At 41.8% G+C, this 12,500-nt stretch overlaps 1 protein-coding gene across 3 annotated transcripts in view; it reads right to left on the bottom strand.

Annotated features, from left to right (window-relative positions):
* The window catches only part of LOC106568376 (rab GTPase-activating protein 1), a 260,939-nt gene that overhangs the window by 244,826 nt on the left and 3,613 nt on the right, over positions 1-12,500 (bottom strand). For all 3 annotated transcript variants that reach the window (XM_045692525.2, XM_045692524.2, XM_045692526.2), the window contains exon 2: positions 3,273-3,480. In XM_045692525.2, the coding sequence (XP_045548481.2) occupies positions 3,273-3,428 (156 nt within the window). In that variant the 5' untranslated portion in view covers positions 3,429-3,480. The remainder of the gene's footprint in view (positions 1-3,272; positions 3,481-12,500) is intronic.

The raw sequence follows: 12,500 nt of genomic DNA, 5'->3' as shown, positions 1-12,500 counted from the left end.
CTGACACCATAAAGACACACAGGATTGATGAATCTCCTGAATCTCTGCCCTCAGCAGCTTCCTCCATAGACATACATAGACACCAGTGAATTCATGTTTATTTACAGTACATCATTGGCTTCCTCTCCTCTTAATGGATGTGCTGTACTGACACTGTAAATACAGGCTAATGAAAATGTAGTGTAGACTAGTTTTCCCTTTGACAGTTCCCTTTGACAGCATAAAATGGTACAGACCCACATGAACAGTAGGGCTGGCACAACTGCTGTATAACCCGTGTAACCCCAAAGAACATTATCTCTAACCCCCAAAGAACATTATCTCTAACCCCCCCCAAAACATTATCTCTAACCCCCCCAAAGAACATTATCTCTAACCCCCCAAAGAACATTATCTCTAACCCCCCCAAAGAACATTATCTCTAACCCCCCCCAAAAAACATCTCTAACCCCCAAAGAACATTATCTCTAACCCCCCCAAAGAACATTATCTCTAACCCCCCCAAAGAATATTATCTCTAACCCCCCCAAAGAACATTATCTCTAACCCCCCCAAAAAACATTATCTCTAACCCCCCCAAGAACATTATCTCTAACCCCCCAAAGAACATTATCTCTAACCCCCCAAAGAACATTATCTCTAACCCCCCAAGAACATTATCTCTAACCCCCCCAAAGAACATTATCTCTAACCCCCAAAGAACATTATCTCTAACCCCCCCCCAAAGAACTGCTGGCTGAAGACGGGACGGCCGGTCATTCGTGCGGTTGAGTCCGTTTCTGCGATAACATGGACTCGTAACAACGTGATGAAACTTTGTTGCCTCTTGCTGAAACAAGGTGTTGTAGCAAACGATGAATTGAATGGGCTTAAAACATCTAACCCTGGCAATTTGACTGGTAAACTCATAGGTACACTCGCAATAGCCGCCTGGTATTGTGATGCAATAATTTCCATGGTAATGGAGAATTTCATACAAATGATTTGAACTGATGTGGCTCATGCAATGGAATGTATATTTTGTAATGGCAGTTGAGTTGAATGGTGCATCTGCAGTAACTCGTGAGGGACTTAGGGGCCGAGGGGAAAACATCTATTCAGCCTCCTGATGTTGAAGAGGCGCTGCTGTTGCACCTTCTTCACCACGCCGTCTGTGTGAAGTGACCATTTCAGGTTGTCAGTGACGTGCATGCAGAGGGATTGTGGAATAATCTCCAAAACTCTGCAATTGGATAATTTGGTGCCTCTAGGGCAATTCAGACGGCTCGTTGAGGACGTTTCTACTGAAGAATGTGTTGCTTTTCTATACTTCAGTTTATTATCTCTGTTTAGCTTTTCATAGTTGTATTTATTCATTTATCCTTATTTTACCAGGTATGTTAACTGAGAACACATTCTCATTTACAGCAACGACCTGGGGAAAAGTTACAGGGGGGATGAATGAGCCAATTGGAAGCTGGGGATAATTAGGTGACCAGGATGGTATGAGGGCCAGATTGGGAATTTAGCCAAGACACCAGGGTTAACACCCCTACTCTTAAGATAAGTACCATGGGTTCTTTAGTGGCCACAGAGAGTCAGGACACCAGGGTTAGCACCCCTACTCTTAAGATAAGTACCATGGGTTCTTTAGTGACCACAGAGAGTCAGGACACCAGGGTTAACACACCTACTCTTAAGATAAGTACCATGGGTTCTTTAGTGACCACAGAGAGTCAGGACACCAGGGTTAACACCCCTACTCTTAAGATAAGTACCATGGGTTCTTTAGTGACCACAGAGAGTCAGGACACCAGGGTTAACACCCCTACTCTTAAGATAAGTACCATGGGTTCTTTAGTGGCCACAGAGAGTCAGGACACCAGGGTTAACACCCCTACTCTACAATAAGTACCATGGGTTCTTTAGTGACCACAGAGAGTCAGGACACAAGGGTTAACACCCCTACTCTTAAGATAAGTACCATGGGTTCTATAGTGGCCACAGAGTGTCAGGACACCAGGGTTAACACCCCTACTCTTAAGATAAGTACCATGGGTTCTATAGTGGCCACAGAGAGTCAGGACACCAGGGTTAACACCCCTACTCTTAAGATAAGTACCATGGGTTCTATAGTGGCCACAGAGAGTCAGGACACCAGGGTTAACACCCCTACTCTACAATAAGTACCATGGGTTCTTTAGTGACCACAGAGTGTCAGGACACAAGGGTTAACACACCTACTCTTATGATAAGTACTATGGGTTCTATAGTGACCACAGAGAGTCAGGACACCAGGGTTAACACCACTACTGTTAAGATAAGTACCATGGGTTCTATAGTGGCCACAGAGAGTCAGGACACCAGGGTTAACACCCCTACTCTTAAGATAAGTACCATGGGTTCTATAGTGACCACAGAGAGTCAGGACACCAGGGTTAACACACCTACTCTTATGATAAGTACCATGGGTTCTATAGTGGCCACAGAGAGTCAGGACACCAGGGTTAACACACCTACTCTACGATAAGTACCATGGGATCTATAGTGACCACAGAGAGTCAGGACACCAGGGTTAACACCCCTACTCTACAATAAGTACCATGGGTTCTATAGTGACCACAGAGAGTCAGGACACCAGGGTTAACACACCTACTCTTATGATAAGTACCATGGGTTCTATAGTGGCCACAGAGAGTCAGGACACCAGGGTTAACACACCTACTCTACGATAAGTACCATGGGTTCTATAGTGGCCACAGAGAGTCAGGACACCAGGGTTAACACCCCTACTCTTATGTACCATGGGATCTTTAGTGACCACAGAGTCAGGACACCCGTTTAACGTCCCATCTGAAAGACAGCACCCTACACAGGACAATCACTTATTGATGTGTATATTTTTGTGCATATTTGTGTAATTACAGGGCTCATATGTCAAAGAGACCTTGGTCTCAGCATGACTCCCTGTCAAAATAAATGTTACATTCAAAAAACTCCATCACTGCATTGCTTAGGCCTACACCACCTACCCAGGAAGTTCAGCTCTACAGTGCATACATCACAAGGTTAGGTAGGGGCTCAGGGCCGAGGAAGTAGTCTGGTCCCAGATCTGTTAGTGCATTTGTCTACTCCACTTGTCATTGTCAATGTTTGGCATGACAATTTTCATAAAGAGTTGGAGAGCAGCAACAGACTGGCACCCAGGCTAAAGGTGAAAGGTCGTGAATGAATTAGACCCGAGCACGTTAGAGTTCTGTCCACTCACCTAGGTACTCTTTCTTTTGTCTTACCTTCAGTCCTGTCTTTTCCTCATCACTAGCGTTATTAATGGAGGAGCCTGGGGTGTCGTCCCCCAGCCGCGACACCAGCACAAAGTCCTCACTGTTCAGGGTGGACACTGAGTCGGACGACACGCTAATTTTCCCCACCGAGGCCTTGTCATCCATGACAGCTAAACCAAGCCAGACGCATGAATGGAGGGGAAATGAGTAAAATCACCTAGAAAGGAAAAGGAAAAACAAAAATAAAAGTAATGATGAAATGAGGCCGATATTGTGAATAGGATTTATTATTTAACCTCAAGAAAAACAGTAGGGGAAGTATCAAGAATTCTTACAGGGAGTATTGAGGTTGAGCTTGTGCAGTTACACATAATAACCTGATGGTGGCAACAGTGAGCTAGTTCTTTTGTTGAAATAAGAGGAAAATGACAGTTAGAGAGAGAGAGAGAGAGAGAGAGAGAGAGAGAGAGAGAGGGGGGGGGGAAGGATAAAGGCAGAAAGAGGAAAGTGGATGAGAAATGGAGAAAGAAAGCAGAGAGAGGGAAGGATAAAGGCAGAAAGAGGAAAGTGGATGAGAAATGGAGAAAGAAAGCAGAGAGAGGGAAGTGGATGAGAAATGGAGAAAGAAAGCAGAGAGAGGGAAGTGGATGAGAAATGGAGAAAGAAAGCAGAGAGAGGGAAGGATAAAGGCAGAAAGAGGAAAGTGGATGAGAAATGGAGAAAGAAAGCAGAGAGAGGGAAGTGGATGAGAAATGGAGAAAGAAAGCAGAGAGAGGGAAGTGGATGAGAAATGGAGAAAGAAAGCAGAGAGGGAAGAAAATAAGAAGATCCATATTTTGCATTGAAAGTTGAGTCATTCATTTCAGTAAAGTATAATATAAAACTTGGCATCTTCAAAGAGAACGCAAGGTAAAGTTTTAGCCATGGTGATGCAAAATCAGGTGTCATACAACACAAAGCCAATGTGTGGATGGATATGAGGGAGGTAAGCTGGACATGGGCAGGGCACTTGTCAGAAACATCCCTCCATCACAGTAATGTTGTTAACCTGTTTGGGCTAGGGGGCAGTATTGAGAATTTTGGAAAAAATATGTGCCCATTTTTAACAGCCTCCTACACCAACTCAGAAGCTAGAATATGCATATTATTGTTCAGGTTTGGATAGAAAACACCCCAAGGTTTCATGCAGGAAGTGGCCTGTCTGACAAGGAGTCGTGCGTCTTGCATCTGTTTATTGAAGAGTAAGGATCTTAGCTGTAACGTGACAATTCCCAGGGCTCCAATAGGCTCTCAGAAGCCGGGAAAATCCTGAAGGATGACGAGGCAGCGTCAGGCTGAAACAGATTATCACCTTATCCAAGTGGCCGATCAGAGGACCATTGAATGAGGCGCGTGCGCGATTAGCCCCCGTGGAGTATATTCATTAGGCTGTTTAGCATATTGCAGATTCCCGGTCGGAATATTATCGCTTTTCTACGAGATAAATTGCATAAAAATTGATTTTAAACAGCGGTTGACATGCTTCGAAGTACGGTAATGGAATATTTAGAATTTTTTTGTCACGTTCTGCGCCATGCGCACGACCGTGGATTACCATTCTGATAGTGTCTAGAACGCACGAACAAAACGACGCTATTTGGATATAAAGATGGATTATTTGGGACCAAACCTACATTTGTTATTGAAGTAGAAGTCCTGGGAGTGCATTCTGACGAAGACAACAAAAGGTAATCAAACTTTTAGTAATTTAGTAAAATTGTTAGTAAATTCACCGGACGTTTGCGGTGGGTATGCTAGTTCTGAACGTCACATGCTAATGTAAAAAGCTGTTTTTTGATATAAATATGAACTTGATTGAACAGACATGCATGTATTGTATAACATAATGTCCTAGGTGTGTCATCTGATGAAGATCATAAAAGGTTAGTGCTGCATTTAGCTGTGGCTTTGGGTTTATTTGACATTGTATGCTAGCTTGAAAAATGGGTGTCTGATTATTTCTGGCTGGGCACTCTCCTGACATAATCTAATGTTTTGCTTTCGTTGTAAAGCCTTTTTGAAATCGGACAGTGTGGTTAGATAAACGAGAGTCTTGTCTTTAAATAGCTGTAAAATAGTCATATGTTTGAGAAATTGAAGTAATAGTATTTCAAACGATTCAAAAATCGCGCCACTGGATTAGACTGGCTGTTACGTAGGTGGGACGAATTCGTCCCGCCTAGCCCATAGAGGTTAAAGAGATTCACTGGTACTTTTGTATAGTTTTTAGCCACTAGTTCTGAAAGTAATGCTCACAAGCCAAAAAAGTGGTAGCCAAAAATTGCTTACTATGTCACATATGTGCAGATATGCGCACCACGTCATTGCTCTGTCTCTCGTTCTGCTGTGAGTCACGCAAATGGCAAGGGGCTGAATGTCATTGGCTGGAACTGGAATGTCTAAGGGGCTGGCCCACATTGGGGAAAATGGCAGCGCACAGCTTCCAGTAAACATAATTGAGTTAAGACCGGAATTATGCATATATGAACTACACATTGACACATCCAGCCCAAATCGGGAGGTTTAAAATTTTTAACAAAATACTTACTTGTCGCCAAAGTTCCCGAGCATGTCATTAATGCAAAATTTGGCCTTCATCATCTCCATGGCAATATTCAAATAAGAAACAAACTCAGCCTATTATAGGCTTACTATACACATTGACTGTTCTTTGGTTCACCTTCATCTTAATGCAGGACTGTTCAAAAGCAGCAGTACTCTGTAATACTTTTTGAGAAGATCCTTCACACTCATTTCCCAGGAGGCAAAGGTCCAGATAGATAATTTCATTGACCTACAGTACCAGTCAAAAGTTTGGACACACCTACTCATTCAAGGGTTTTTCTTTATTTTTACTATTTTCTACATTGTATGAAATAACACATATGGAATGTATTTTATATTTGAGATTCTTCAAAGTAGCCACCCTTTGGCTGACTTGCCTAGTTAAATGTTCAATTTGCCTTGATGACAGCTTTGCAAACTCTTGACATTCCCTCAACCAGCTTCATGAGGTAGTCACCTGGAATGCATTTAAATTAACAGGTGTGCCTTCTTAAAAGTTAATTTGTGGAATTTCTTTCCTTCTTAATGGGTTTGAGCCAATCATTTGTTTTGTGAGAAGTTAGGGGTGGGTATACAGAAGATAACCCTATTTGGTAAAAGACCAAGTCCATATTATGGCAAGAACAGCTCAAATGAGAAAAGAGAAACGACAGTCCATCATTACTTTAAGACAAGTCAATCAGGAACATTTCAAGAACTTTGGAAAGTTTCTTCAAATGCAGTCGCAAAAACCATCAACCGCTATGATAAAACTGGCTCTCATGAGGACCGCCACAGGAAAGGAAGACCCAGAGTTCATTAGAGTTACCAGCAACAGAAATTTCAGCCCAAATACATGCTACACAGAGTTCAAGTAACAGACACATCTTAACCTCTATGGGCTAGGTGGGACGCTAGCGTGCCACCCGTGGTGCACTCCATCAACAGCAGGTGCATTTCAAGAGCGGCAAATTTGAATCCAAATAAATGTCAAAATTCAAATTTTTCAAACATACAACTATTTTACACCCTTTGAAAGATAAACATCTCCTTAATCTAACCACGTTTTACGATTTCAAAAAGGTTTTACGGCGAAAGCATAAATTTAGAGTGTGTTAGGACAGTACATTTACAAGAGTTGTGTGTAATGTTTTGTCAATTCGAAGACAGGGTAACCAAAACCATAAAACCAGCTAAAATGATGCACTAACCTTTTACAATCTCCATCAGATGACACTCCTAGGACATTATGTTAGACAATGCATGCATTTTTAGTTCTATCAAGTTCATATTTATATCCAAAAACAGCGTTTTACTATGGCATTGATGTTGAGGAAATCGTTTCCCTCCAATAACCGGCAGTCAAGTCAGCGTCACAAATTAAATAATTAAAATTAGAAAACATTGGTAAAATATTATATTGTCATTTAAAGAATTATAGATTTACATCTCTTGAACGCAATCAACTTGCCAGATTTAAAAATAACCTTACTGGGAAATCACACTTTGCAATAATCTGAGCACTGCGCCCAGAAAAATACGCGTTGCGATACAGACTAGACGTCATGTTGGGAAGATCTAAAATCGAAAATACTATGTAAATAATCCATTACCTTTGATTCTCTTCATCAGATGTCACTTCCAGGTATCACAGGTCCATAACGAATGTAGTTTTGTTCAAAAAAGCTCATCATTTATGTCCAAAAATCTATGTCTTGTTAGCACATGATCTAAGCCAGCCGGACTTCTCGTCATGAACGAGGGGAAAAAATATATTTACGTTCGTTCAAACATGTCAAACGTTGTATAGCATAAATCATTAGGGCCTTTTTTAACCAGAACATGAATAATATTCAAGGTGGACGAATGCATACTCTTTTATAACGTATTGGAACGAGGGTACCCAACATGAACTCGCGCGCCAGGTGTCTAATGGGCCATCATCGTTCCATGGCTCTTGTTCGGTCAGATCTCCCTCCAGAAGACTCAAAACACTTTGTAAAGGCTGGTGACATCTAGTGGAAGCAATAGGAAGTGCCAAAATATTCCTCAGCCCCTGTGTTTTTCAATGGGATAGGTTTAAAGGTAATACAACACATCAGGTATCCACTTCCTGTCAGAAAATGTCTCAGGGTTTTGCCTGCCAAATGAGTTCTGTTATACTCACAGACACCATTCAAACAGTTTTAGAAACTTTAGAGTGTTTTCTATCCATATATAATAAGTATATGCATATTCTAGTTACTGGGTAGGATTAGTAACCAGATTAATTCGGGTACATTTTTTTTATCCAGACGTGCAAATGCTGCCCCCTAGCCCTAACAGGTTAACATCAACTGTTCAGAGACTGTGTGAATCAGGCCTTCATGGTCAAATTGTTGCAAAGAAACCACTACTAAAGGACACCAATAAGAAGAAGAGACTTGCTTGGTCCAAGAAACACGAGCAATGGATATAAGACCGGTGGAAATCTGTCCTTTGGTCTGATGAGTCCAAATGTGAGATTTTGGGATCCAACTGCTGTGTCTTTATGAGATGCAGAGTAGGTGAACGGATGATTTCCGCCTGTGTGGTTCCCACCGTGACGCATGGAGGAGGAGGTGTGATGGTGTGTGGGTTCTTTGCTGGTGACATTGTCAGTGATTTATCTAGAATTTAAGGCACACTTAACCAGCATGGCTACCACAGCATTCTGCAGCGATACACCATCCCATCTGGTTTGCGCTTAGTGGGACTATCATTTGTTTTTCAACAGGACAATGACCCAACACACCTCCAGGCTGTGTAAGGGCTATTTGACCAAAGAGAGTGATGAAGTGCTGCATCAGATGACCTGGCCTCCACAATTACCCGACCTCAACCCAATTGAGATGGTTTGGGATGAGTTGGATCGCAGAGTGAAGGAAAAGCAGCGAACAAGTGCTCAGCATATGTGAAGCTGGTTAAGAAAATGCCAAGAGTGTGCAAAGCTGTCATCAAGGCAAAGGGTGGCTACTTTGAAGAATCTCAAATATAAAATATGTTGATTTGTTTTTGGTTACTACTAGGGCTGTGGCGGTCACAAAATGTCATCAACCGGTGATTGTAAAGCAAATAACTGTCGGTCTCACGGTAATTGACCGTTAATTAACATAAACACATTTAGCATCTCCTGGCTTCCACACATGGCCTATAAGCCATTTTAAAAAGTATAATAAATCCATGTAATATAGCTTACACCAATAAATCCATTATTTAGACAGGACTAAAGAATATTGATATGAAGAAAATGCAGTCTATTTCAGAAGAACAGAATAGCATACTCTGAGTTGTCCTTATGTTAGGTTCTGATATGGCTATGGGCTACACTAGTTTATTTAGCAGACAAGATTTACTTAGAATTGTGTGGCATTATTTTATAGTATGAAGAATACAATTGAACAAAGCTGAATAAAATATAAATATTTTCTCCAAACGATTTGAGGGAGTGCGCACATGCGGCTATTCTGTGTTAAGCGGTTAACAAAGAAATAGGTATTCCTATATGCTTCATTTAGAGTTATTAATGTAACTTTAGTTGTTCTACAAACATTGGGCTATATGTGTTGGTTTTTAATACATTGTTAGGCTGCATGATGAGACTAATGATGATTTGAAAGAAGTTGCTTGAAAAGGCATGAGCTCTGCTTTGTTTTTTGCGCAGGCTGTAAACACTCCAATAGTGTCTCATTCACAATTTGACAAGCACTTGATAACGTCTCGAATTTCATGGTGGCATCCCCTTTGTGGCCGTAATACACTTTTTTTTTTTAAATGTGCAATCCGAAGTGTCTCTCACTCACACAGCTCTTCGTCACGTGATCGGGTCTTTCTCACAGGCTACAAGTGAAGACAGACACATCAGGGATGCAACTGCACACGTCCTTATCCAATTTGGAGGTGCATTTGAAGATATTGGAAGAACAAGATGAGTAGGCCTAACCAACATTAAAAGCACTAGCCTATGTCAATCTACTATTCCCCAGAGTACAAAAGTCCACCTATTCTCATGAAGTGTTTGATTAGATTTGCATTGATGTCAGAGTGATTAGAGGGACAATATAGTGCTGAGGACCAGGCAGTTAGCAAGTTTGGTAGGCTACTAATGACCATCAGCAGCATCAGAGATTGGAGAAGCCTAATTACCGTGACTAAACTGTCGTGTGGAATTTAACAGCCTTTATGACTCGTGACCGCCGATGTGGCGGTAATTCGGTCACCGCAGCCCTGTTCATTTAAATGCATTATTTTTGGCTACTACATGAGTCCATGTGTTATTTCATAGTGTTGATGTCTTCACTATTATTCTACAATGTAGAAAATAGTACAAATAAAGAAAAACCCTTGAATGAGTAGATGTGTCCAAACTTTTGACTGGTACTGTATGTGTGCTCTCTAAGGTCAGTCAGTGAACGCCATAAGAGGAAAACTGACAGGGCACAACAACATTTACAAATTGCACCTTTGCATTCTACTATTACAACTCTCAACTGCAGAAAGTTGAAAGCCCAAATGAGTTCCAAAAAAAAAAAAAAAAAAAGTTAAATTATTTTTTAAGTCGGGACTCGCAGTCCATATTGATCCCGTTCTGGGTCCGGACGGTGGTCCGTATTGATCCCGTTCTGGGCTCGGACCGCGGTCCGTATTGATCCCGTTCTGGGTCCGGACGGCGGTCCGTATTGACCCCGTTCTGGGTCCGGACGGCGGTCCGTGTTGATCCCGTTCTGGGTCCAAAACATGGTCCGTCACTTGCGTGATGTACTGTTGTCTCTACTTTCTTGCCCTTTGTGCTGTTGTCTGTGCCCAACCATGTTTGTACCCCGTTTGTGCTGATACCATGTTGTGCTGCTGCCATGTGTTGCTACCATGTTATTGTCATGTTGTGTTGCTACCATGCTGTGTTGTCATGTGTTGCTACCAGGCTATGTTGTTGTCTTAGGTCTCTCTTTATGTAGTGTTGTCTCTCTTGTCGTGATGTGCGTTTTGTCCTATATTTTTATTTAACTTATTTTTAACACCCCATCACATGATCCCTCTCACAACAGGGCTGTGACTGTAATACCTACGCTAACCAATGCAAATCTTTACTTGACCAGTTAGGAATTATTGCCCCAAATATATTCAAACACTAGGCCTACATGCTAATTTGCTGGGAAATATGTAAGTCACACATCTTAACTACCACTTTCAAAGATCCCCAGTGAACTGAACCACCATTTTGATTCCTCTGAGTCTGGTAGCTAATGAAGGCCTAATGAAAGCCATGTGATGTTTGAAAGGAGCCTTTTCTCACACAGCCTGCCAGGTTAACATGGCTGCTGATTTCTCTAGCTGGAAGAGGGGAGGAGGTAGAGAGAGATGCCAGCTACACGTAAAGGAAAGGAGAATGGAGGGAACAGAGCAGAGAAAGAGAAGGGATGTAACAGGAAGAAAAGCGCACCAGAAGGTTTTGGCGGAGGGTCAAGAACCATACAGCAAGCTATACTTGGATCCTTCCCAACAATGGAGGAATAAGAGGAACAAACATGGGAGCAGTTCACACAAAGGCAACGGCTAGGCGCTTTACAGTATGTCAATAACACACTCAAGTTCAACAGGGGGCAATTCCATGGTAACAGAGTGACACAGACTTCAAAATTTATGTCAAACAAAAAACAATGATTGCAAAGTTAAACCAACCATATAACTCTATGCACAAGAACTACATTGAACAATTTCCACAAAAACACATTTACAAAAACACACAAAAACACATTTACTGAAAGAACAGTGCAGATGCTAAGTATTTCAACCGACTGATGGCACAAACAGCACAAACCATCATTCTGGATTCAACAGGTGACTAGGAAAAAAATGCATGAAAGCAAAGCATGGTTGGGGTTTTTATTCTGAGCTGTTGAGACTCCTTTCTTGAATTTAGCCAAATTTGATGCAGCTTTGGTTTTCTAGGACAGCTAGGGAGCTGGTCATATGGCATTTCAGGGCCATCATGTCACATGAACTCGCTTTTAACCTTTATTTTAAGCCTTTCCAGAAATGAGAATTACACCAGCAATGAAAGCAATTGTCTGAGGATGGTGCTGGACCATCTGATATAAAAAGAAAATGGGAACAGTTCGTCACAAGTCATGTGACATGATTGTCTTGGACACAAGGCTCTAGGCATAACCACCACATTGTTACATCATAGACACTGACAACATTTCCTTCAAAATGAACACAAAGTGGCTCGGTGCCTAATTATTTTCAAGTCACATACATTGACACAGAGATGCCAAAGATTTGAATAACTAACCCAAAACAGGCCAGAGCCTGTCGTTTCCAATCGGAGCAAATTAATCAAAGTGGGCAGAACAAACAAGGAGGTGGGCAGAGCCAAGCACAAGCTAATGAGATCCTATTGGCGCAATCTAGCATTTAATTGCATATTTCCATTAGGGAACGCCTACTCTAAAGTGTGCGTGTGCAATAACTCAATTCATCCTTGCGCTTAGGGTGAAGTCTACAAAACGCAGTCCACTCTGTTTGTTATAGTTTGGGAAACAGAAAACTGTACGGACAACAATGTTTCATCAATGAGAAAATTAGCAGAATGTTGTCCGAAATCCATCTTCTCCCACTGCCGGATACTGGGCT

Source organism: Salmo salar, chromosome 13, assembly GCF_965601325.2.
Source record: "Salmo salar chromosome 13, fSalSal1, whole genome shotgun sequence".
Lineage (NCBI taxonomy): Eukaryota > Metazoa > Chordata > Actinopteri > Salmoniformes > Salmonidae > Salmo > Salmo salar.
The sequence above is the reverse complement of the archived record's forward strand: the minus strand, read 5'-3'. Positions and strand labels throughout refer to the sequence as shown.